The following is a 23,857-nucleotide window of genomic DNA, read 5'->3' as shown; positions in this document are numbered from 1 at the left end:
TTCTAAAGCAAGCTAAAAGTAACAGCTGATGACTGACAGAAGAAAGAATGCAATTACAGAGTCACAAGCTGTGAAAAAATTTGTCAACGCCGACTATATGAAAAATCCGCAATTACTTTTTGGGCAACCATAGAAGAATGAAGAAGTATAGCTTCATACATTTAAATGAATAGACTGGGCAGGCACAAACAAAAAAGCGTCCGTTTTGGCATTTAATTCTTTTTAATAAGGTACCATATTTTCATCTTATTATGATGACATTTTTATTGCCTACCAAGATGTCTGCATGGTGTATTAAAAGTGGAAAAAGCGAAGTATACTTGAAATATATGATAATGTAGATATACAATTGTTAGGGTTTGGTGCAAGATAAAGAATTCTCTAAAAATGTATTAAATTTAATTTGGTTATATAAAAAACATTATATAACCAAATAATTTTATAATAATAATATAATAAACAGCAAATTTAAGTTTAAGTATTTTTTATAATGTTCTTTAATTTAATATTAAGTTAACTTATAAGAAACACGTTGGCTACAGAGTTCTAGAAGACTCCTGGATTTAACAGCATTTGACCTTGGCCATACTTGAGACGCTTTATGTTTAAATTCTCATCATCTCTTCGAAATGGAGCATTTACTTTCCAGCTATATTTCAATTTGTATTTCTAAGAAGCTTTTGTATTATTTGTATCATTCATCATCTTACATTATAGCTTATTGAAATCCAAGCCTGTTGTTCTTGAAACAAATGTTTTAATTTATCGAAAGCTGCAGCTGCTTTTAGCTTTGCCTTATAGTTTTTTTGTGTTGATATCAAAAAAAAAAAAGAATTTGTTTAGTGATACAAAATGAAATTGTTTTTATATATGTGTGTGTTAATTATATGTAAAAAAGAAGTGAAACTAAAATCAAATGTTTTTAAAATTTGTATATGTTGTACTAATTGCAATAACTCTTTGAACAGAAATCTTTTTAAATTTTATTCCAATTTCTTTTCTCCATTAACACTAATGTAATTGCAAATTTTTTCCCTCTTTTCTTATCCCCACCTACCATTATGTCTTGAAAATGAACAGCAAATCCAACATTATATGCCCATTATGTATTCAATACACTGGATCAGGATCACACGGGAATTGTTAGTTTTGAGGTGAGTATTGAAAAAATTACTTGTTTGGAACTTTAAATGGTTGCACGATATGTGAAATTTTCAGTACTTCATTCATTACATATTTCAAGTCGTATTTCAAATCAAACCTTCAGAACTTTTACTTTTAAGAACAAAGTTGAATTAAAGTTACCCCCATAGTAATATGGGGAAAAATTTAAAAGGGGAAATAGTATCTTCTGCTCTCCATTGAAATGCTCAATGGTTCATTCAAGTAGTAGTAAAATTTAACAGTAACACTCCAATACTTACTTACGCCTCAGTAGTTTGGTGGACTGCTATGGAGAACAAGTGCAACATAAGGACCATAAAACAGGTTCAGAGAGCATGTTGTCTTGGCATAGGCGGAGCGATGAGGACCAAGCCCACTAGGGCACTGTCGACTATTCTAGATATCCCACCCATTGACATACAGATTAAGTGTGAGGCATCCACTACGGCTATGAGACTTAAGGTGATGGGAGAATGGATTGAGGATGGGAGCAGCTCATACCATTGCGGTATAATCGAGGCGATGATAGGAAACCTGGAAGGAAGGGGAGAGGTTTCCGATCAGATACCTGAGATGAACCTTGAAGTCGAGTGCAACGCACTGCTGCCATCGGCACAGTCTTGCATCGACGGAACCCTATTATTGCCATCTGGAAGATCATGTTACACGGATGGATAAAAGCTAGAGGACAGAGTGGGCCTGGGGGTTTACATTGAAAACCCAGGGACTGACATCTGTTTTATTTAGACTGCCTGACCATAATACGGTCCTGCAGGCGGAGATCACGGAATGCGTGAAGTGGTGTGGTGCTAACGCGAGGACGTCGAGTCTGAACATCTTTACCGACAGTAAAATTGCCATAAAGGCAATAACAACCAGGACGGTAGGGTCACGAACAGTCATGCAGTGTAAGAAGAAGATTAACGACTTCTATGAGAATGGCAAAATCCGAATTGTTTGAGTGCTGGGTCATAGCGGAGTAAAGGGAAATGAAAGGGTAGACGATTTGGCGGTAAAGGCCAGAGGACTACCGTCAATTAACTTGGTTAACCCGAAGCCTTTTGGGTCGACGCAGTCCGAGTTAAGGGAGTGGGCGACGATATATATATATATATATATATATATATATACAGGGTGGCTGATGAATATTGCTACAATGATGAATATTGCTACATTTTTTTTTCGGTGTATGGAATACATTTTTCTTTTATTCATGTTAAATTAAATTATTAAATTAATTATTAAATTATTATTAATTAAATTAATTAATTAATTAATTAAATTAATTATTAAATTATTATTATTAAATAGAAAAAAAGTTATTACATTTTTTTTTGGTAGCGGCTTTCATCAGCCACCCTGTATATATATATATATAAATATATATATATATATATATATATATATATATATATACATATATATTTCGATTTTCACTCCCAGAGCTACTGCAAGCGCATTTATTGACAATTTCTACATATGTATATATATATATACATATATATATATATATATATATACCCAAAAAAAAATATACCATTAGCCAATCATGGATATATGGGACTCGGTTTGTTTGTTCAGTAGAGACTGAAAAACGGCAGAACCGATTTTCTCGACATTTCGGCATATTGTGTAGGTATTTCGTCTCGTTGGTCTGGAAGGAAACATAGGCTATATAATTTTTCGGTATCGAAAGGGGCACGGATCCTCCCCCTTATGCAAAAAACACAACCCAAAATCGAAAGCGGAACGATCTGGACGAAATAGGTTTCAAATAAAACATATTGGAGAGTAGAACACGAATATTGGACGTTCATTTCAATATGGGGCTCGAATGAAATGTATTCGGGAGTAGATTTGGAATATGGCATACAAAATCTGATCGAAGTATAGGGAGTCACGCCACCTCTCAAAAACGCCATTAGACCTATTGTGACTTCATGTTACTTAGCTGAACCGATTTTCTTTAAATTTTCATAGATTGTGTACGTCTGGATGGAAACATAGGCTATATATATTTAAGATATCGGATGGAAGGGGACCATCCCCCTTACCCCAAAAAACGGCACCAAAGTCCGATAGTGGTCCGATGGGCACAGTAAGGGTATCAAATGAAAGGTATTGGAGACCAGAAAACGAATGTGGTATTAAAATTTGGGTCCAAGTAACCAGCGGGGGCTCCCCCCCCCCCCCCCCCCCCCAACCCGAAAACTTCTCTAAACAGATATATTCGAAGTTCATGTCAATATGGGACTCAAATGGAAAGTATTAGGTAGTAGATTATAAATATGTCATAAAACATTAGGTCCAAGTAATGGGAGATCGCCCACCCCCAAAAAATTCCAAATAGGTATATTAGCCGACCAGGGCTATATGGGTCTCAATTGAAAGGTATTTGGGAGTAGATTACGAATATGACATTAAAATTTGTGTTCAAGTCAAGGTTGCTCTTTTCCTTCCAAAGATACGTCAAATAGGTTATTTGACCCATTATGACAACATGGGACTCAAATGAAAGGTATTTGAGAGTAAAAAACTAATTTGATATCCAATTTTGGAGCCAAGCATTCCCCTAAACAAATTCGTTCTTTATTGGGATAAGGAACGAATTTGATATCTATTTTCCCTGTAAATTGCCGCTGGCCGCCCTAGCCCCAAAACACCCTCCAAATTAAAGAGCTTTAGAAGTGCTGCACCAATTTGATTTCCATATTTGAGTCGAAATGTTTGTGGTGCCATAACCACCGCTTTGTCCGATGTTCTCGCCAGCATTTGGACGCGCTCAGCGTCATAGGCATTAATGGCACGAATTCGATATCCGCAATCAGGGCGAAAGTGAAGTAAAGACTAAGGTATTTGGAAGTGCTGCATCAATTTGATATCCATGTTTGAGTCGAAATGTCTGAGGTGCCATCCCTCCTCTAAAAAGCACTTCTCATTACCCTAATTTTAAAAACACCAGGAACCGAACAGGGGCAAACTTCCCACACATCAATGCGTGCTTTCCGATTCAAGTTGAAACTCAATAATAAGGGACCTTTTTTTATAGCTGAGACCGAACGCCGTCCCGCAGTGCGACACCTCTTTGGGGAAAATTTTTTAAATGACCATGCAGAGCATTGTACCTCGCAATTAACGCCAAAATAAAGGGGGGATAACCACCGCATTGTCCGATGTTCTCAATGGCACGAATTCGATATCCGCATTCATTCCGCGAAGTGTCCCCACACCAAAAAGATATTAGAGAGTTAAAGAAGGCGCAGCGGAGCGGGCCCAGTTCGGCTAGTTTACCAATAAATGCCAACTTTAATGCATTTTTTGGGGATACTTCAATCAGAGTGGCAAAAGTGCTGCTACAAAAGTGTATAGATCTTAATGGGTAATATTTTGATAAACAATCAAGCGATTTTCGATGATTACTATTAGTTTTTGTTCTCCAATCCCAAAATATAAAAGGCAACCCTCGTAATTAGGCAAGAACTAATCTTGTTGGCCGAGGTAGGACTACTTCAGGAGTTGCCATAGTCGCCAGTTGGACTCTAAGAACGTCATTCTTTCGTTAGCTTTTTACCATTTTCTCTACAGTGTCCTCATCCTCAAAACTGCTATTTTTTGGGTATGCATCGATAGCTCTTGAACGACATGCGGCTGTACTTCAGCCCAGATGCAACAGTTTTGTTTGCTTGCGTATCCATTTAGCCATATATGAGTCTCATTGCTGAATACAATTTTTCAATAAAACAGAGAACTTCCATCGAGCACTTGCCACTGAGCAGGAATTTTGAAAATAACTATTGACGCCTTACGAGTTTTTCTATGAGAGTAGATTGAATACATTTTACTTTCACAAATGTCCTCATAAAAATCATCCTATATAATAGATTTATTATAAATGAGTATGTGTTTCAAGCCATTTCACAAATTTGTAGCCATTAGCCATCTATTCAAATTTAAAAGCTTCACTTATTGATTCAAGTTTATTGATAGCTAAAGTCCTGTATTGTTAGCCAAAAATTCCCTGCCCTATAAAATATTATGTACCTCGTTTGTGTAAAGGTTATTTTCACCTCAGTGAACTGCAACAATAGCCATCACAAACAAATGCTTTTAACGGACATTGAAAAATAATCCATTAGGCAAACAAAAATTTCATCACAAGTTTAATCTCCCATTTCCATTAAAATATTTTCCCACAAAAATTTTCCCAATTTTACAAACTAGGGCATTCAATATTCTCATCTGCTGCTACAACTGTACACTTAATGCAGTTTGCACTTCAATTGTTCCATTTGAATGCTGATGAAATAAGTGAGAATGCGCTGCATTTTGCAGCAGAATAATGCAATAGAAATTTCAATATCTTCATTAGTACATTATAATATTAAAATGAATAAAGCTCTTTTCAGGGTGAAGAACAATTAAATGAATGTTCAATTATTTTCCTACAAATAGACAAACAATTATGATGCTTAATGATGATAATTGCACAAAACGATGAATGTAGGGAAAACAATATTGAATTCTGAACAAAAGATTTGGAAAATAGAAATAACAAGAAGAAGGTAGTTTGTTCATATCATAGAAAAGCACAAATATAGCAAACTAAAAACAAAAATTTTAACCAGGAAAAGGATATCATAAACGTACTGAAAGGGACCACCTTCCTATTGCCTTTTTTGTAACCACAGCAGTTCAAAAATATTAACATTTTATTTTTATGGTTTCTAATTACTATCCTCGTTTTCTTTTTTTATACAATGGAGATAAATACAAGTAAAAACTCGTAACTTCGCCCGAGTCAAACTTTGCGTACCCATCACCTTAAATATGGTCTTTTCTGGACCAAAATGAAAATCGAACCACGAATGTCATCGCAAATTGCAAAATACGAAGCCAATCTACGCCAAAATTTCAACAAACAAAAATTAAATCTTGTATATCTCCGAAACCAGTGTAGATATTGTATACCTCAAGCAGACTTTTTTGTAGGATTTTTGGAGCACTATGCAGCAAAAAAATATAATTTTGAAAATCGGTTTGAAATGCCGAGGTGACCAAATTTAGGGGCTGCCAAGTGACGCTCGGGTAACGTAAGGCCTTGAAATTGCACGCGATAAGGGAAAATTAAAGAGTAGACAATTTGACCGTGAAGGCCAGTGGACACCCGTCAATAAACTTGAGAAGACAACGCAATTACTGAAAGCAAACAAGTAGAAGATCAGTATAGCTTTCGGCATTATAACATGACACATAGGGCTACGAGTGCACTTATGCAGAATTGCTGTGGCATGTGATGACAAGTGTACGGATTAGGGGTGTGAAATGGAGAACAATTAGGAATTTTGTTAACAGCAGGGATTTCCTGACTCAGATTGTTTTTATACCCACTACTATAGGATGAGGGCATACTAATTTCGTCATCCTATTTGTAACTCCTCGGAATATTCTAAGACCCCATAAAGTATATATATTCTTGATCGTCATGACATTTTAAGTCGATCTAGTTATGTTCGTCCGTCCAAACTTTTGTCTGTCGAAAGCACTCTAACTTTCGTAGAAGTAAAGCTAGCCGCTTGACATTTTGCACCAAAATTCCTTATAAGTGTCGGCTAGGATTGTAAATGGGTCACATTGGTTCATGTTTCGATATAGCTTTTGCACGAGGTGTTTTGTTACAATTTCTAACAACTGTGCTGTGTACGGTTAAAATCGGTCTATAACCTGATATAGCTGTCATATAAACCGATCTGGCATCTTGACTTCTTGAGTCTCTAGAGGACGCAATTCTTATCTAAATTGACTGACATTTTGCATAACATGTTTCGTTACGAGTTCCAACAACAGTGCTAAGCATGATTCAATCGGTCCATAACCAGATATAGGTGCCATATAAACCGATTTTGGATCTTGACTTCTTGGGCCTCTAAAGGGCGCAATTTCTATCCGAATTTGCTGAAATTCGGCACAACGTGTATGGTTATGGCTTCCAACAACTGTGCTAAGTATGGTTCAAATCGGTCAATAACCTGATATAGGTGCTTTATAGACCGATCTTGGATCTTGACTTCTTGAGCCTCTAGAGGGCGCAATTTCTATCCGACTTTGCTGAAATTCGGCACAACGTGTTTCGTTACGAGTTCCAACAGCTGTGCTAAGTATGGTTCAAATCGGTCAATAACCTGATATAGGTGCTTTATAGACCGATCTTGGATCTTGACTTCTTGAGCCTCTAGAGGGCGCAATTTCTCTTCGAATTTGCTGAAATTCGGCACAACGTGTTTGGATATGACTTCCAACAACTGTGCTAGGTATGGTTCAAATCGGTTCATAACATGATATAGCAGACATATAAACCGATCTTGAATCTTGACTTCTTGAGCCACTAGGGGGCGCAGTTCTTATCCGATGTTTCTGAAACTTTGCATGACGTGTTTTGTTCAACAACTGTTCTAAGTAAGGTTCAAATCGGTCCATAGCCTGATATAACTGCCATATAAACCGATCTGGGATCTTGACATCTTGAGCCACTAGAGAGCGTTTTTATTATCCTATTTGGCTGAAATCTTGTACAACGGTTTCTTCCATGACCTTCAACATACGTGTGCAATATGGTCCACATCGGTCCATAGCCTTATACAGCTACCATTTGAACCGATCTCCCTATTTTACTTCTCGAACCCCTAAAGGGCGCTCGCAGACCTCAACAAGTCTAAAGGAGTTGTATCCTACGGTTTCAATATGTTGAAGCTGAGGGTCTATAGAAGCGGTGAGGTTGGGGAATCAGTAGACGACTCAGCAGTTGTTGCTGAACACTTGCCTGAGGAACTATCGACCACATCTCTAAGGTCCGGCAGATTGCAGGACACTGAAAATCCCCCTTGCCACAATCGGGACAGAAGAGGAAGGCATAGAATAGAGACCCGAATAGCACTGTGTAGGTGAGTCATCCGGTTGGGCCGGGCTCAAGGTGTGCGCCAGTGGGGTAGGACGGAACTCAAAAATTACCTCCACAGCAGCAGCTAGTGAAGTATCCAAGGAGGAATCGTACACACCGCAAGTGTCCAGTGTCTTGTGGAAGAGTGATTCCACTGCTGTAACACCTGTCCCTAGATGCGTACGAAAGCTCATCATGACAAGATCTAACGAATGTTGTGAGGATGAACTCCTGGCGGAATCATAAGACGGGGCTAAGGCAACGGTGGTGGAAATTCTGAATACTATGGTCCGGTTTCTGCAGAAAACTCTCCAGCATTGTAAGGCCGCTTCGGCAGCACTAAAGGTTCTCCTGATGGCAAGGGGATTTGACGTGGCTCTTATCCAGGAACAATGGGTGTGTGAATGAATGACCTCTAGGCTAAGGAAGTTTCTGTCCTCGAGACTTATTACGGTGGGGTATATTCAGAAGTCGGAGCATATATGGACAATGTCTAGTGAGAAAACTCTAGAACTACTCGCTGGTACACATTACCCGGGATATTCTCCAACGGACAACGTGGCGCCAGAAGAGGTTATCACTGATATGCATTCGTCCATTAGGGAAATTGTGTCCGAGCCGAAAAACCTTACCAAACGAAGGCAAAAGATTTTCGTCCTGTTAGTCTGTCATCCTTTATGCTGAAGACTCTTGAGAGGTTGATAGAAACATATCTTAGGACAAAGATCCCTGGAGATAGCCTGTCGCGGCAGCAGCACGAATATAGTAAAGGCAAATCCACTGAAAGGCAAGGTTAGATTGAAAAGAATGTGCAGATATTAATCCGCCTCATGCCACTATGGACATACACCTAAGCCAGTAATCGATTTGTTGTGCGCTCTACACTTAAACTTAACTTTACCTAAAGAACGCGATTCTTATTCAAATTGGCTAACATTTTACACAATGACTTCTCTAACATTCTCGATGACCTCCAACAGTCAGTTCAATTGTGGTCCGAATCGGACCATAACTTGATATAGCTGCAATAGCATAGCAATTATTTTCTTTAGCCTTTGTCTGCCTAAAAAGAGATACCGGGAAAAAAACTCGACAAATGCTATCCATGGTGCAGGGTGTATAGGATTCGACCCGGCCGGACTTAGCACTCTTTATCTTGTTTTATCTTATTCTTATTTATAGCACACAACAGGCCGATTACTGGCTTAAATGTATGCAAATAGTGGCATAAGGCGATTTAATATCCGTTTCCTCTTTTTAAACTCACCTAAACTATATCAAGATATTGTCCACTATAGCCTATCGTGTAATCTGAATATGTACAAAATACGAATACGGAGGCTACCCTAGCGCAGAGGTTAGTATGTCCGCCTATGACGCTGAACGCTTGAGTTTGAATCCTGGCGAGACCATCAGAAAAAAAAGACAGATGATCAGAAGGACATGTCAAGACCGATTCATAATTTCAAGACAATCAAGAATATATTGTATATATTGTATATACCTAATAGTTGGAGGTATTATAATCGCAATGATAAAATGAATACACCTCCGTCCTTTGGTGATGTTCATAAAAATTGATTGAGGATGAAATTTCTTTACTAGCCTTAATGCAGCTCAAATTGCCAATTTTTACAATGTTTTTCTATTTTTATTCGAAAAGAAATATTTACGCGTAATTACCCTCGGCTTTAGTGCTGATCCCACAGTAGATGGTAATTTAAAATCACTTTGATTCCCGATAAACAAAATCTTGACTGCAGACATCATCACCATGCTGTTTTACAAGAAAACGAAGCAAGAAATACAGTTCAAATTTTTTGTGGAAAACACATTTTAAACTCATTGCATAAAGAAACCATCTGGCCACAGATGATACCCACTGACACTCACATATACCCACAACTGAATGGTATGGCATTCTTTTCAATCACTTTCCACTTTGTCCTTATGGACTCGTTATTTTGACATTAAATTTAATCTAAAGGTGAGTTGTATTCCCCAATGGCAAATATGGTCATAAGCAAGCGCAACGCAACGCAGTACAGCAACTTTGTTGTTAAGTCTATTCACATTTGCCGCATTTGCAGGAAACAGTAGCAGCTTGAAGTAGCAAAAAAAAAAAGTGAACGCGAAACAATGAAAGATAAACACGACCTGGCAAAACTTCTAAAGTAAACATCTGTGCTGAGCTAGCAATCAAAATCCAAGTATAGACCTTACTCCATGTCCTCCAACGTCATCCTATCATGAACTGACTGACAGTCTAGAAGAATACCTTCTTTGCGTCTTATTCGCTTGGCTACATCAGGTCGTTTCCATGTTACACTTAATTAATTATGTTACCATTGAATTTTCTTCGTTTTCCCATGAAGCGCAGTGCCATTCGCAACTGCCCCACTCTCACTCGCTCTATTTGACTCCAACAAATGACTCTTCATGACCAAAGGAGGCAGAATTCAATGAAGGCTGACGCTGAATAGTGGTGAATAGGGAAAAAATAGGAAATCAGTATGAAGAAGGCTGCGGATTTTAGCAAAATGCTAATTTAACCATTTTGCATCACTGAAACTTGTTTGTGTGGTAGAAGTTTTAGTCTTCAGCGCCATGTAGAGGTTAGGGTACTTTTCTTTATTTTTAGCCACTACCCAAAGTGCCAACCACTTTTCACCTCTCGAGCTATTTTTACTTAAATCGTAGCATTTTTGAAACTTATCTCTTTTTGAGCCCACAGTAGCGCAGAGGATAGCATGTCCGCTTATGACGCTGAACGCCTGGGTTCAAATCCGAAAAAATCAGCGGCGGTTTTCCCCTCTTAATGCTGGCAACATTTGCGAGGCACTATGCCATGTAAAAACTTCTCTCCAAAGAGGTTTCGCACTGCGGCACTCCGTTCAGACTCGGCTATAAAATGGACGCCCCTAATAATTGAGCTTAAAACTTGAATCGGACTGCACTCATTGATATGTGAGAAGTTTATCCCTGTTCCTTAGTAGAATCTCTTTTTGAAGATTTAAATTCTTAAATTTTCCTACTTTAAACCACTGTCCCCATTCCCATATCTCGTCAGCCTCTATACACTTTGTACTTGAGATTAATAAGCCACTAAGGAAACAATTTTTTCAATTGTGCTCTTACAATTGTTAAGAAAGTCAAGCCAGAGCAAGTAATGTTGTTCTCTTATCCATAAAAGATGTCGAGAAAAGAAAAACAAACAGCTCTAGCTCACGCACAGAGCATTGGTGCTGCTGTCACATCAACTCAAGTCAAGTTGGTAAGTTTGTTGTTTCTTGACTTTTAAAGTGTTTATTCACTCCCATTTAAATATTTTAAAATTAATAAAAGTTTTCCAAACTCCATTTAGTTTGAGGGTGGGTGGGAGAAATTTTCCTCGGGAAAAATTGCTGTAAATGATGGCGTAATTGTAGGAAATTAAAACAAATATTTAAAATTTTTTAAGTTTCCGAATTATGCAGCTAATGGTCTTCCATAAGAATAATAAACATTTCGTTTTCCTTAATACGAGTATTAAATTGTTTTCGTTGGCACTGTGGGCTGTAAAGATTATTGTTCGACTTCAACAAATGCATAGACCGAAGTTTCATAAGGCTTCAAAGCCCGAAAATGTAGCTACCATTCGCATATTTCTTCGATTACCTTGTAGATTTTAAGAGATTGCATACTTCCGTTATTTGGATCATTCCGATTAGAAGAGAGGCCGCTTAATTGGGCTCCCAGGCTACACGGCTAGATGGGGGGCATCTCATGCCCAAAAGAACTAAGGCGAACAATAGGAATATGGATCCAAGGGACTTTGCTAATGTCGCTAAGAACAGCTTGGTGATGGTAGTTGTCGACAAGGGAGATGAACAGGGTTGCATATCTAGGAACAACTGGAGTGGGATAGTCAATGGTCTGTCTTGATACTTTGATGTCCTTGCAGAATTATCTGAGCCTCCTCCAGACGATGCAGGTTGGTATCGGGCCGATACAAACTAATTGTCTTTGGGGATCAACGCTCAATTGAGATGTATCGTTACGCCCTAAAGAAAATTGGCTAGATCTGGTCACATGCAGCACTGGATTTAATCAGGAAGGAAGATATTCCTTCTCGATAAATGGCACAAGCTTGGAAACAAAGGATTCTCTCAAATTCTGAATCCATATTTGGGAGACTATAGGACTGTAATTCCAATCTTTCAACCACCGACCGGAAGATTGGTAAATTAGATAAGGCTGATGGCTACCAGCTGCAGTATTCATACTAAACTCCAGCTGTCTCGCAGACCTCAACAAGTCTGATGGAGTCGTGTCCTACGGATTCAACAAGCTGAAGGTCTATAGAAGCGGTGTTGCTCTGTTCAGCAACAACAGGTAGTTCCTCTGTTGTTGCTGAACAGAGGAACTACCAACAACATCTCTAAAGTCTGTAGTATTGTAGGAGAATGGAAGTCCTCCTGCCGCGATTGAAACAGGGGAGGAAGGCGTCGGAACGGGACCAGACAAACCATGTGTGGGTCATCCGGTTGGATTGGGCTCAAAGTGTGCGCCAGCAGCGAAGGACAGAACTCAATAGGTACTTCGACAGCAGCAGCTAGTGAAGCATTTAAGTGTCCTGTGTCCCGAGGAAGAGTGTTCTACGGTTAAATCCGTGCAAGGCAGAAGTAGTTCTTTTCAGCAGCAGATACAAGGAGGAGAGAATGTTTGATTTACTGAAACCGCAAAATGCCTGAGTGTTTTGCTGGAGATGGAGGTCACCGTAGCGCAGAGGTTAGCATTTCCGCCTATGACGCTGAATGCCTGGGTTCGAATCCTGGCGAGACCATCAGTAAAAATTTTCAGCGGTGGTATTCTCCTCCTAATGCTGGCAACATTTGTGAGGTACTATGTCATGTAATACTTCTCCCCAAAGAGATGTCACACTGCGGCACGCCGATCGGACTCGGAAATAAAAAGGAGGCCCCTTATCACTTGAATCGGACTGCACTCATTGATATGTGAGAAGTTTGCCCCCTCAGTGGAATGTTTATGGGCAAAATTTGCATTTGTTTTGCTATACAGGAAGTTGAACTTCAAATCCATCATTTTGGAAAGGGCAAGAGAGGCAGCTCTTGCATTATACCTGCAAGAGAGCTATTGGCAAAAGTTGAGGGGTTTAAACCGCGTGTCATGCACTGGGTATATACTGCAGTTGTCAGACCTTTAATGCTATATGGTGTTGTGGTCTGGTGGACGGCGCTTCAAAATTCCACCTATTGTTCAATATTCAACCGGATCCAAACCGACTACATCTGATGCACTGAATTTAATGCTACACCTAAGACCTCTGGACATTGTGGCGTGACAAATTGCAGCGACCACTATTGTGAGGCTAAGGGAGCTATCTCTTTGGTCATGTGGCGGCTAGGGACACTGTGTTATTCTTGATACGATGTCCGATGCTCCAAGCATTGTGGACTATATCCCGCCTGAACCGATAGAGGAATAGTGGTATAGTACTTTTGATAAAAAAAAACTACTGTACTCGTGGAACAGTACTGATGGATACGATTGGAGCTAAGACATCTCTGGCAATAGAAGTTACATAGACTTCTACTCGAAGATTCCAAACTATACGACCAGGTGGATTTAGGGTGTATTCCGAAAAACTAGAACTCGTCATATCAAGAAGGTTACCCGACCACAGTAGTGTGTATCAAGCGTAGATCCCTGCAATTAAGAAAGTGGTGGAATGGCTTAGATATAGTATCATGACAACAACTGACATAAATATCTTCTCAGGCAGCCATTAAATCCCCGGAGAACGTCTCTCTGAATTCAAAACCAGGTGGATTTAGGGTGTACTCCGAAAAACTAGAACTCGTTATATCAAGAAGGTTACCCGACCACTGTAGTGTGCATCCAGCGTAGCTCCTTGCAATTAAGGAAGTGGTGGAATGGCTAAGATATAGTGTCATGACAACAACTAACATAAATATCCTCTCAGGCAGCCATTAAATCCCCGGAGAACGTATCTCTGAATTCAAAACCCTCCCTCGAGAGCAGATCTCTCAACGAGATGGCTGAAAATTCATTGTTCTGGGTGCCGCGCCACAGAGATATCCCAGGGAATTGTTGTTGTTGTTGTAGCCACATATTCATGCGGAAGTGGTGATCCTCGTCAAGCACCTGAGTGAGAAAGCTCGTTCCGGTCCAAAGGACCGATCGCCGCGTGAACAAGGTGGTCAATTACTCGCCTTGTTTTACCGAGCATCATAAGCACTCAGCAGTTATGCAAGAGCCGGTGCCACCCGACCTCTCACTGAGACTCTCCGCTCGAAACCGCAGATTGTCCGCGGCTGCCGTTGCAGCTACTCCGTATGGAGCATTCCACTATCCGCAACCTGTGGACGCGCCCGGTAGCTCGCAGCTAAGCTCCTCGTGACAGCAATGTACACCACACAGATCGGACCTCAATGTTCAAGCCTGCGTGGTGCTTACAGCTATCCTGTGCCGGGCCTAAGGAGTTGTAGAGCGAACAAGCTTGCGTGACTAGAAACTACCCTACATATTCTAGGGGAACTGGAATCTGCAGATATGACTCTAGCGTCATGTAAGCTAAGTCTTCAACAACAGGCCCGAAGGTCAACGAATGATAGATGGTCCCAAAGTGAGAGCTGTGAGCATTCCAAAATTATGTGGCCTAATTTAGACTTGAAGAGGTCTACCGCTTTGTTGTCACTGGCTAGAACAGACGTCTCAGTCATTGTACCCGTCATAACAGGTCACTGTCTTATCGGAAAGCATGATGACAGACTGAAGATTGCTAATAACGACTTTTGCAGAAGCTGTGAAGAAGAAGAGACAATAGAACACCTTCTGTGTGTGTATCCCGCACTGTTAGTCATAAGGGGTTCCACTTTAGGTTCTCATGTCTTTGAGAACTTGTCCGATTTAGCGGATGTAAACATTCGCAAGTTGTTGGGCTTTTTAAAGTGATCTGGATAGTTCAACGGTAGGAACTAGAAGGCATCTTTCTTCTTCTGTTCCTGTGGTATCACAAGGAAAGAAAACGTCAAAGTGAGTCTGATGGCAGACTGTCAATCTAACCTCACCTAACCTAACTTCATTGATATGAAAGAAGTATCCCCTGCTTCTTTGTGAAATGTCCATGGGAAACTTTGTATTATGGGCTTAAAACACTAAGTGGCCAGATTGGTCTATATGACAACTATACCCAAATTTGGTCTGATCTGGGCCATATTCATCTCGAATGTCGACAGGCCTAATTTAACTCACTGTTTTTAATTTCATCGAAATCGGATAATAAAGGCGTCTGTTATGCGCTGAAGACCCTAGACTGGCATATCGGTCTACATGGCAGCTATATGTAAATATGGTGCCGTTTGAATATCGGGCCCACTTGTTTCAAAATTGGGTCCACAACTTAAATCGGGAGATCGATATATACGACAGCTATATACAAATCAAGACCGATCTGGACCAAATTGAAAAAGTATCACTGTTTCTAATTTTATCGAAATCGAACAAAAAATGCGGCTTTTACGGGCTTAAGACCCTTAAACGCCACATCGGTCTACATGGCAGCTATATCCAAATATATTCCGATTTTGCCCATTCAAGAACATAACTTCCGTATAGAAAAAAAAGAGTCTAAGCAAAATTTCCACTCAATATCTCAATTTTTATGGACTGTATCGTGATTAACCCTGAAGGACACACGGACGGACAGATGGAAGAACGGACAGATGGATACACACACGGGCATCGTTAAATCGTATTAGAATTTTACGACGATCAGCAATCGGTCTTAATACTTTAAAGGGTCAGAAATGTTCGATGTGTTGCAAACGGATGACTAAATGAATATACCGCCTATCCTATGGTGGAGGGTATAAAAAAGTTTTAGTGCAACATCTTAATTTTTAAAGACTACAGAGCAAAATCTAAAGACGGACGAACATTGATTTAAAAGATTATGACTAATATATATAAAAATTTTGAAGGGCCGAAAATGATTATTTCGATGTGTTGCAAAACGTATCACAAATAGCATAAACCCTCGCACTTTTTACTAGAAAAAAAAAATAAAAATTTATCCCACTTGATTTTTTGTTCTCTTTTTCCACTAAAGTACTCTCAACCACTTTCTTAGACACCTTCTTAGGCAAAAGAACAAAAGAAAACTAAAGCACTCTCATCAAAGCAACAAAAAGTTATTTTTCTTAAATGGGCAAAACTATTAGGAAAAGGCAAAGTTAGCAGATTTGTCGTCTCGACACAAGCACATGAATCTGTACAGACCATAGAGAGACCTTGGGCAATTTTGTGCCAAAACCAAAACTTTTTTTCATTTCTCAAATGGGACAAAAAGTCATAAAGGATTGGGCCAATTTGTAACTCATAATATGTGCATAAAAATACGAATTTAATCCAAGCGACAGGTTATTTATGAACCATAAAACTCAAATTTCATTCACTAAAGTTAAGCACAACTGCGAACAGAAAAATGTTTATACGTGATGTGGGTCAACACTAAGCAGAGATGCCACGGATAACAATTGTATTAAAACAGAACATTGTAAAGAAATTTGATATCCTAAGAAAAAATAGTGAAATATGAGATTTAAAAAATAAATGCGGAAATCTATTTTTAATAGTAAAGTTTTTTAAAATGTTTTTTGGTAAAAAAAAATCATCAACTCAGTTCAACAACGACTTCAGTCCTTAAATGTTTTTGAATATTTACCAATTTGTATACTTGAGATTTCTATATTTGAGATGTTAGGTTGAACAAAGCGTGCAAATGTTAAACCGCCCCATGTCACTAGGGACATACACCTACCCCAGAAATCAGGGTATTGTGTTCTCTAAATACAAAAAAGTAAAAGGAAACAAGTCCAAGTCAGGAATTCCGTGATACTAATAAAATCCCTACTTGTTTTCCATACCACACCCCACGCCTCTATGTCGGCTCTTATCTGGTATTGTGTCCCCACCTACAAATTTGCCTAAGAGCACTCCATTAAGGAACTGGGGCAAACTTCTCACAAATCAATGGGTGCTGTCCGATTCAATTTTACACTCAATGATAAGGGACCTTTTTTTATAGCCAAGTCCGATAACCACCGCTGAAAAATTTTCTAATGTTCCTGGCAGGATTCGAACCCAGGTATTCAGCGTCATAGGCGGACATGCTAACCTCTCCGTATCCCTCATGCTATCTCTTGACACACCTATTTCGCAAAAGTGAATTCGTGGTGTTGTATCCCATTATGATACCAAAAGCTATACTGATCTCCGATCTCCTTCTTATTTCCCCATACACGGAAAAAAATATTCCAAAATGCAAGAGTTTTCCTTATTCGTAAGATTTTAGCAATGAAAAAGATCCAAAAAACCTGAATTTTAAATAAAAGAAGATGCTATCTTTAAATTTAGTTTCCGGGCAAGACCATCCGTTTCAAATCTAAACACAGCCCTAAAGCTGAAGATTGGTCTCTATGGCAGCTATATCTAAATATAACCCGATCTGAAGCAGACAAATGTTGGGAGTCTTGATACAACTCACTGCATTGGAAAAAGTAAAGCTAATAGACAGGGTTGTCGAGCGTGGGTAATGTGGTTATTTGGCGTTTTGGCAATAAATTAGGTACAAGTACAACAAACTAATGTACGGTCCTTGAAGCCTTCACATCTTACATGGCAGATGAGTAATTGTAACCAAATAACGAAACGCGTCCCATAGTGGTTGGTGTTGCCCTAATAGGCAAAAAAACTTGAAAATGAAAATTTTTTTCACCAAAGGGAATGTTAACTTAAAAAGTTGTAAAATTAATCGTCTTTAAATTAAATTTGCTAATCTTTAGCTCGAATCTTTAAAATTATGACAAAACTATTTTCAGTGTACGGTCCTACAGACCGTTTCGCTTTTCCACAGTGTCACATGCACGAATGTCGCCCATGCCCTCAACTCGAAAGGCTTCGGGTTAGCCTGTTTTTAAGGGCAGTCCTCTAGCCTTCACTGTCAAATCATCTGTCTTTCATTTACCCTTATTCCGCTATGGCACCCTCAGAGAAGACGTTAATTTCCTTCTTACACTTCAAGACTATTCGTGACCTTACCGTTTTTGTTGTTATTGTCATGATGGCCAGTTTACCGCCCGTAAAGATGTTCACACTCGACGTCCTCGCGTAAACACCACACATTCATTCCGAGATCGCACGGATCTTCGCCTGCAGGACATTATTATGATCAAGCAGTCGAAAACAGATCACAGTCTCTGAGATCTCAATATAGACCCCCAAGGCCCACTCTGACCTCTAACTTTGATCCATTCGTGTAACATGATCTGCCAGTTGGCAATACTAGAGTTCCGTCAATCCAAGACTGTGCCGCTGGCAGCAATGTCAAGTATCCGATCGGAAACCTCTTCCATTCCTTTCAGGTTTCCTATCGTCGCCTCGATTATACCGCGATGGTATGAACTGCTCATATCCTCAATCCATACTCCCATCGCTTTAAGTCTCATAGCCGCAGTGGCTGCCTCGCACTTAATGTGTATGTCTGTGGGTCGGATATCTAGAATAATCTCCAGTGCCTAGTTGGCGTGGTCCTCATCGCTCCGCATATGCCAAGACAACATATTCTCTATTGTATTATCCTTAGGTTGCACTTTTTTCCCATAGTAGTCCACCAAACTTCTGAGGCGTAAGTAAGCATTGGTCTCCCCATAGCATGAAATTGCAGATAGCAATACCAGAGTTCCGTCAATCCTATAATCTGTATGTCTATGGATCGAGTATCTAGAATCGACTAAGCATCTCAGTGTTATTTGAAACGAGTAACGTCGTTAAGTTTGGCCGACCCGAATCTTATATACCCTTCACCATAGATTGCATTTGCCAAGTTTTTCGAATGACTTTTTCAACCAAATTAGCAGCCAAATCGGATAATAGTGCCATAAGAAGTCAAATCGGGCCAACGATTTTTATGTGCACTATATCAGGTTGACTGATTTGGACCACGCTGGACAAGATAATTGGAGGTCATAGCAAAGCACTTCGTGCAAAATTTCAGTTAAAACAGGTGTTAATGGCGCTTTCCAGAGGCTCAAGAATCAAACTCGGCAGCTAGATCAGGTTGTAGACCAATTTGCCTTATTTATATCAAACGCACTGTGCAGAATTTCATCCAAATTGTATAAGAATTGCGCCATCTAGAGGCTCGAGAAGTCAAATCAGAAGACCAGCGATATCAAAACATGGACCGATTTGGGCCAATTAGAAATCATCCTGCAAATCGGATAAGAATTGTCCCCTCTAGAGACTCAAGAAGTCAAATCAGGGGATAGGTTTATATGGCCGCGATATATTTCTAGTCCTTCGAAAGTTAGTGTGTTTTGAGGAGGAGTGTATAACAAGTAAAAGCGTGCTAAGTTCGGCCGGCCCAAATCTTGTGAACCCACCACCATGGATTCTGCTAAAAATTAAATTTAGTTGTAAGTAAATTTGGTTGAAGGGCATAATTTTATCATACATACCAAACTTCTGTAAAACCAGCAAGAATTCAAGCTTCTAGGAACCGAACAAGGATGATCGAGAGACCAGTTTACATGGGAACTATATCAGGTTATAGACTGATTTGGACAGTATTTGGCACACTTGTTGAAAGTCACAAAAAAACACTACATGCTCAATTTTAGTCAAATGGGATAAAAATTGGGCTTTGTAAGGGCTGAAAAGTCAAATTGGGAGATCGGTTTATATGGGAGCTATATCAGGTTATAGACCCATTTGGACCGTTCGTGGCACAGTTGTAGGAAGTCACAACGGAACACCACACGCCAAATTTCAGCCAAAAATTGCGGCTTGTAAGGGCTCAGAAAGTCAAATCGGGAGATCGGCTTGTAAGGGCACAAGAATTCAAATCGGGGGATCGGTTTATATGGGAGCTATATCAGGTTATAGAACGATTTTTACCTTACTAGTCACAGCCGAACACTACACGCCAAATTTAAGTCAAATCGGACAAAAAGTGCGGCTTGTAATGGCTCAAGAAGTCAAATCGGGAGATCGGTTTATATGAGAGCTATATCAGGTTATAGACCGATTTCAATCGTATTTGGCACAGTTGTCATAACAGAACACTACATGCAAAACTTCAGCCAAATCGAACAAAAATTGCGGCTTTCAGGGGCTCAAGAAGTCAAATCTGGAGATCAGTTTATATGGGAGCTATATCTAAATCTAAACCGATATAGCCCATTTGCAATCGCCAACTACCTACATCAATATTTAGTATCTGTGCAAAATTTCAACCGGCTAGCTCTACGCGTTCGGCCTCTATCGTGATTTCGGTGGACGGAGGGACGGACGGACATGGCTAGATCGACTCAGAACGTCGAGATGATCATTTGGGGCCTTTGACGAATACTTTGGGGTCTTAGACGAATATTTCGAGGTGTTACAAACGTAATGACTAGATTAGTATTCCCCCATCCTATGGTAGAGGGTAAAAAAAAGGCAAAATTTAATTTTATTCACAAAACTTCGTCTCAGTTTGATTTTTTTTAATTTTGTAGATATTTAATTCGCCTTTACAATAAATATCGTCAAAATAATTTTCCGTAACAAAATTTCTCAAAATTTTAATTCCTCAAAAATTGGGATTTCTTTAAAAAATTTGTCATTTCTTGTCCAATGTCCAAGGGAACAGCAACCCTGACTATCATAAAAAAATTATATATAGGGAAAATAAATTCAAACTTAAATTGACATGAACTGAGCTAGCTCTTCATAGCTTATAACACAAAACCCGTAGAAAAACTTTATCTTCGATATATTTTCCTCCAAACTTGCAAAGAAAATTTGTCTTTCTTTGGATGTTTTTGAATAACAAACATTGCTTAAAGATATCATAAAGTTAGATTTTCTACTTCGCTACTTGCCCTGCTTCAGGTGGAGTTGGGGATTTGGTTCCCTAATTCAAGTATGAAGGGACCAAATGTAAACTTTGTTTTGTACTCTGCATGGCAATTACCATTAAATGTTATTTCAACACGTAAAAATTTCATTTTTATTGGTTCTGATCACGTAACTGTGAAATAATAAAAGCTAATAGCGAAATTGTAACTTTAAGGGGGCGAGGGGGTAGCTCACAACAAAGTAAGTATGTATAGTTCATATAATATTATCATCATCTTCCGTCCCCTCGAACCATTAAGTTAAAAATTCAACAGGAATTTGAGTCAATTTGGAAAAAAAAATTCCTCAAAGCAGATAACAATAAAGTTTTGTAGAGGTCAATGATAAGTTGCTAGAGGGCCCAGAGCAGGAGAATGTTGGCATTTTTTTGGGTCATTAGAAGAAATATTTTGTTTACACTAAAAATTCAAATTATGTCCAACTTTTCTCGAAGGAAATATAAATAACGTTTTTTTTTATATTTCAACCTATGCTGAATGTTTGTTAATGTTGTGTTTTGCTGAAATTTAACAAAAAATTATTTGAAAATAAATGTTGCTAGTCCTTAGGCTTCTTTGAGAGCATTTTCAATTCTCAAACAGAGTGCAGAATAATCTTGGGAAAATTAAACAAAATACCGATTGGAGATTTATATCTCACCATGGGATGGAATATACTAATTCGTCATTTCGTTTCGATTAATTCGTAATATTGGTCTGAGATCCCATAAAGTATATAGAGGGTGATTTTTTTGCTATCATCTTTTTGGCAACACTGGTTTAAAGAGCTTTACTATCAAACATCTATAATTTAACATTAATCGTTTTACAAACGAACAACGATTCCAAATTATTGAATTTTTTTATCAAAATGCGTTCTCTGTTAAAAAAGTTCATCGAGCGCTTCTTCCATTTTGAGGACGAAGCTCATTTTTGGCTCAATGGGTACATAAATAAACAGAATTTTCGATTTCGGAGTGAAGATCAGCCATAAGCATTGCAAGAGCTACCAATGCATTCAGAAAAAGTCACAGTTTGGTACGGTTTATGGGCTGGTGGCATCATTGAACCGTACTTCTTCAAAGATGATGCAAATCGTAACGTAACTGTGAATGTACCGTGACACGATGTTCAACTTTTTTTTTTTGCCCAAAATGCAAGAGCTTGACTTGCATGACATGTGGTTTCAACAAGAAGGTGCCATATGACTCACAGCACAAGTAACAATGGACTTATTGAGAGGCGATTTCGGTGAACATTTGATTTCACGTTCGAGACCGGTCAATTGGCCGCGTAGATTGTGTGATTTAACGCTTTTAGACAATTTTTTTGGGGCTATGTTAAAGGTCATATCTATACAGACAAGCCCGTTTCAATTGATCCATTGGAAGACAAGATTGAAGCATTTATTCATGAGATACCGGCCGATGGACCATTTGAGGCGCAGACGCGGTCAACATTTGCATGAAATAAGCTCAACCATTAAATTATATGGACCGTACTATCGATTCGAATAAAGATTTCATGCATTTTTCTGAATTTTGTGTGTTTTTTATTTTTGAAAAACTTTCCTGAAATGTTGCGTTTTTTTCTTTATTTGCTTGTTTTTTGTCTGTTTCGTATAGGCTCAAAAGCGGCTGAACAGATTTTCATGAAATTTTTACAGATGGTAGAGTCAGGTGCACCGATTTAAGCGAAAGTTTTTACGCCACCTTATGGTACTCCGAAACCCCGAAATTGGTATAACATTTTGGCGTCAAATAACCTGGGAGAACGCCAAATCTCAAAACCCACCCGAACGAACATATTTACCGATTGAGATAATATGGGTATCAAATAAAAGGTATTTAAGTTTAGAGTAAGAACTTGGCATAAAATTGTCACCCTAACTGTCTGGCGGTTCCACACCCATCAAAACACCACCCAACAGAATACTTTTACCGCTTTGGCCAATATGGATTTTAAACAAAATGTATTTAAAATAAGAGTACAAATCTGACATAAAAAATTATTCCTTGGTCTCTGAGGCGCCTTCCCAGTCCCAAAATTCATAGCAGGACACATATACCGATTGGGACTATATGGGACTCAAATGAAAGGTATTTGGGAGTTAAATACGAATATGGCATTAAAAATTGGATCCAAGTACCTAGGTAGCCGTCGAGAGAAGAATACGAATATGGCCACATGGTACCTAGGGTGTCTGAGGAGTCTTCCCAAGAGTACCGCCCAAAATAATAAGTGGACCGATCGGGACAATATGAATATGATATTCAAAATTGGGTTCAATTACCTGGGGAGCCGTCCCAACCCAAAACTTATCCAAAATACCGCCAAAAATCAAAGTGGGGCGATCGGAACAATATGGGACTCAAATGAAAAGTTTTTGAGAGAATAATACCAAGAGTACCGCCCAAAATAATAATTGGACTGATCGGTAAAATTTGTACACAAATTACCATAGACAGAATGGACAGGCAGATGGACACCGCAAAATCTATTTAGAATGTAAAGACAATCAAAAATATATATACTTTGTTGGGTCGAAGATCAATATTTCAATGTATTACAAACGGAATGACTAGGTAAGTATACCGCCATCATATGATGGTGGGTATACAAATGAAGATATTGAGTTGAAACTTTTTATAGACAATTTTTACCATAGGCAGGTCAAGTTTGAAGATGACCATAAAGCATTGAGTGCTGTCCGATCCAAGTTTTAAGCTCAATGATAAGGGGCCTTCTTGTTATAGCCAACTCAGAACAGCCTGTCCTATTGCGACATTTGTTT

General features: G+C 39.0%; 1 protein-coding gene across 1 annotated transcript in view; it reads left to right on the top strand.

Annotated features, from left to right (window-relative positions):
- The window catches only part of LOC106087731 (uncharacterized), a 598,301-nt gene that overhangs the window by 544,727 nt on the left and 29,717 nt on the right, over nt 1-23,857 (top strand). Inside the window, 1 exon segment of the mRNA XM_059367647.1 lies at nt 1,081-1,154. Within this exon segment, the coding sequence (XP_059223630.1) occupies nt 1,081-1,154 (74 nt within the window).

This window comes from Stomoxys calcitrans, chromosome 4, assembly GCF_963082655.1.
Source record: "Stomoxys calcitrans chromosome 4, idStoCalc2.1, whole genome shotgun sequence".
Lineage (NCBI taxonomy): Eukaryota > Metazoa > Arthropoda > Insecta > Diptera > Muscidae > Stomoxys > Stomoxys calcitrans.
This window is presented reverse-complemented; position numbering and strand designations above follow the sequence as displayed.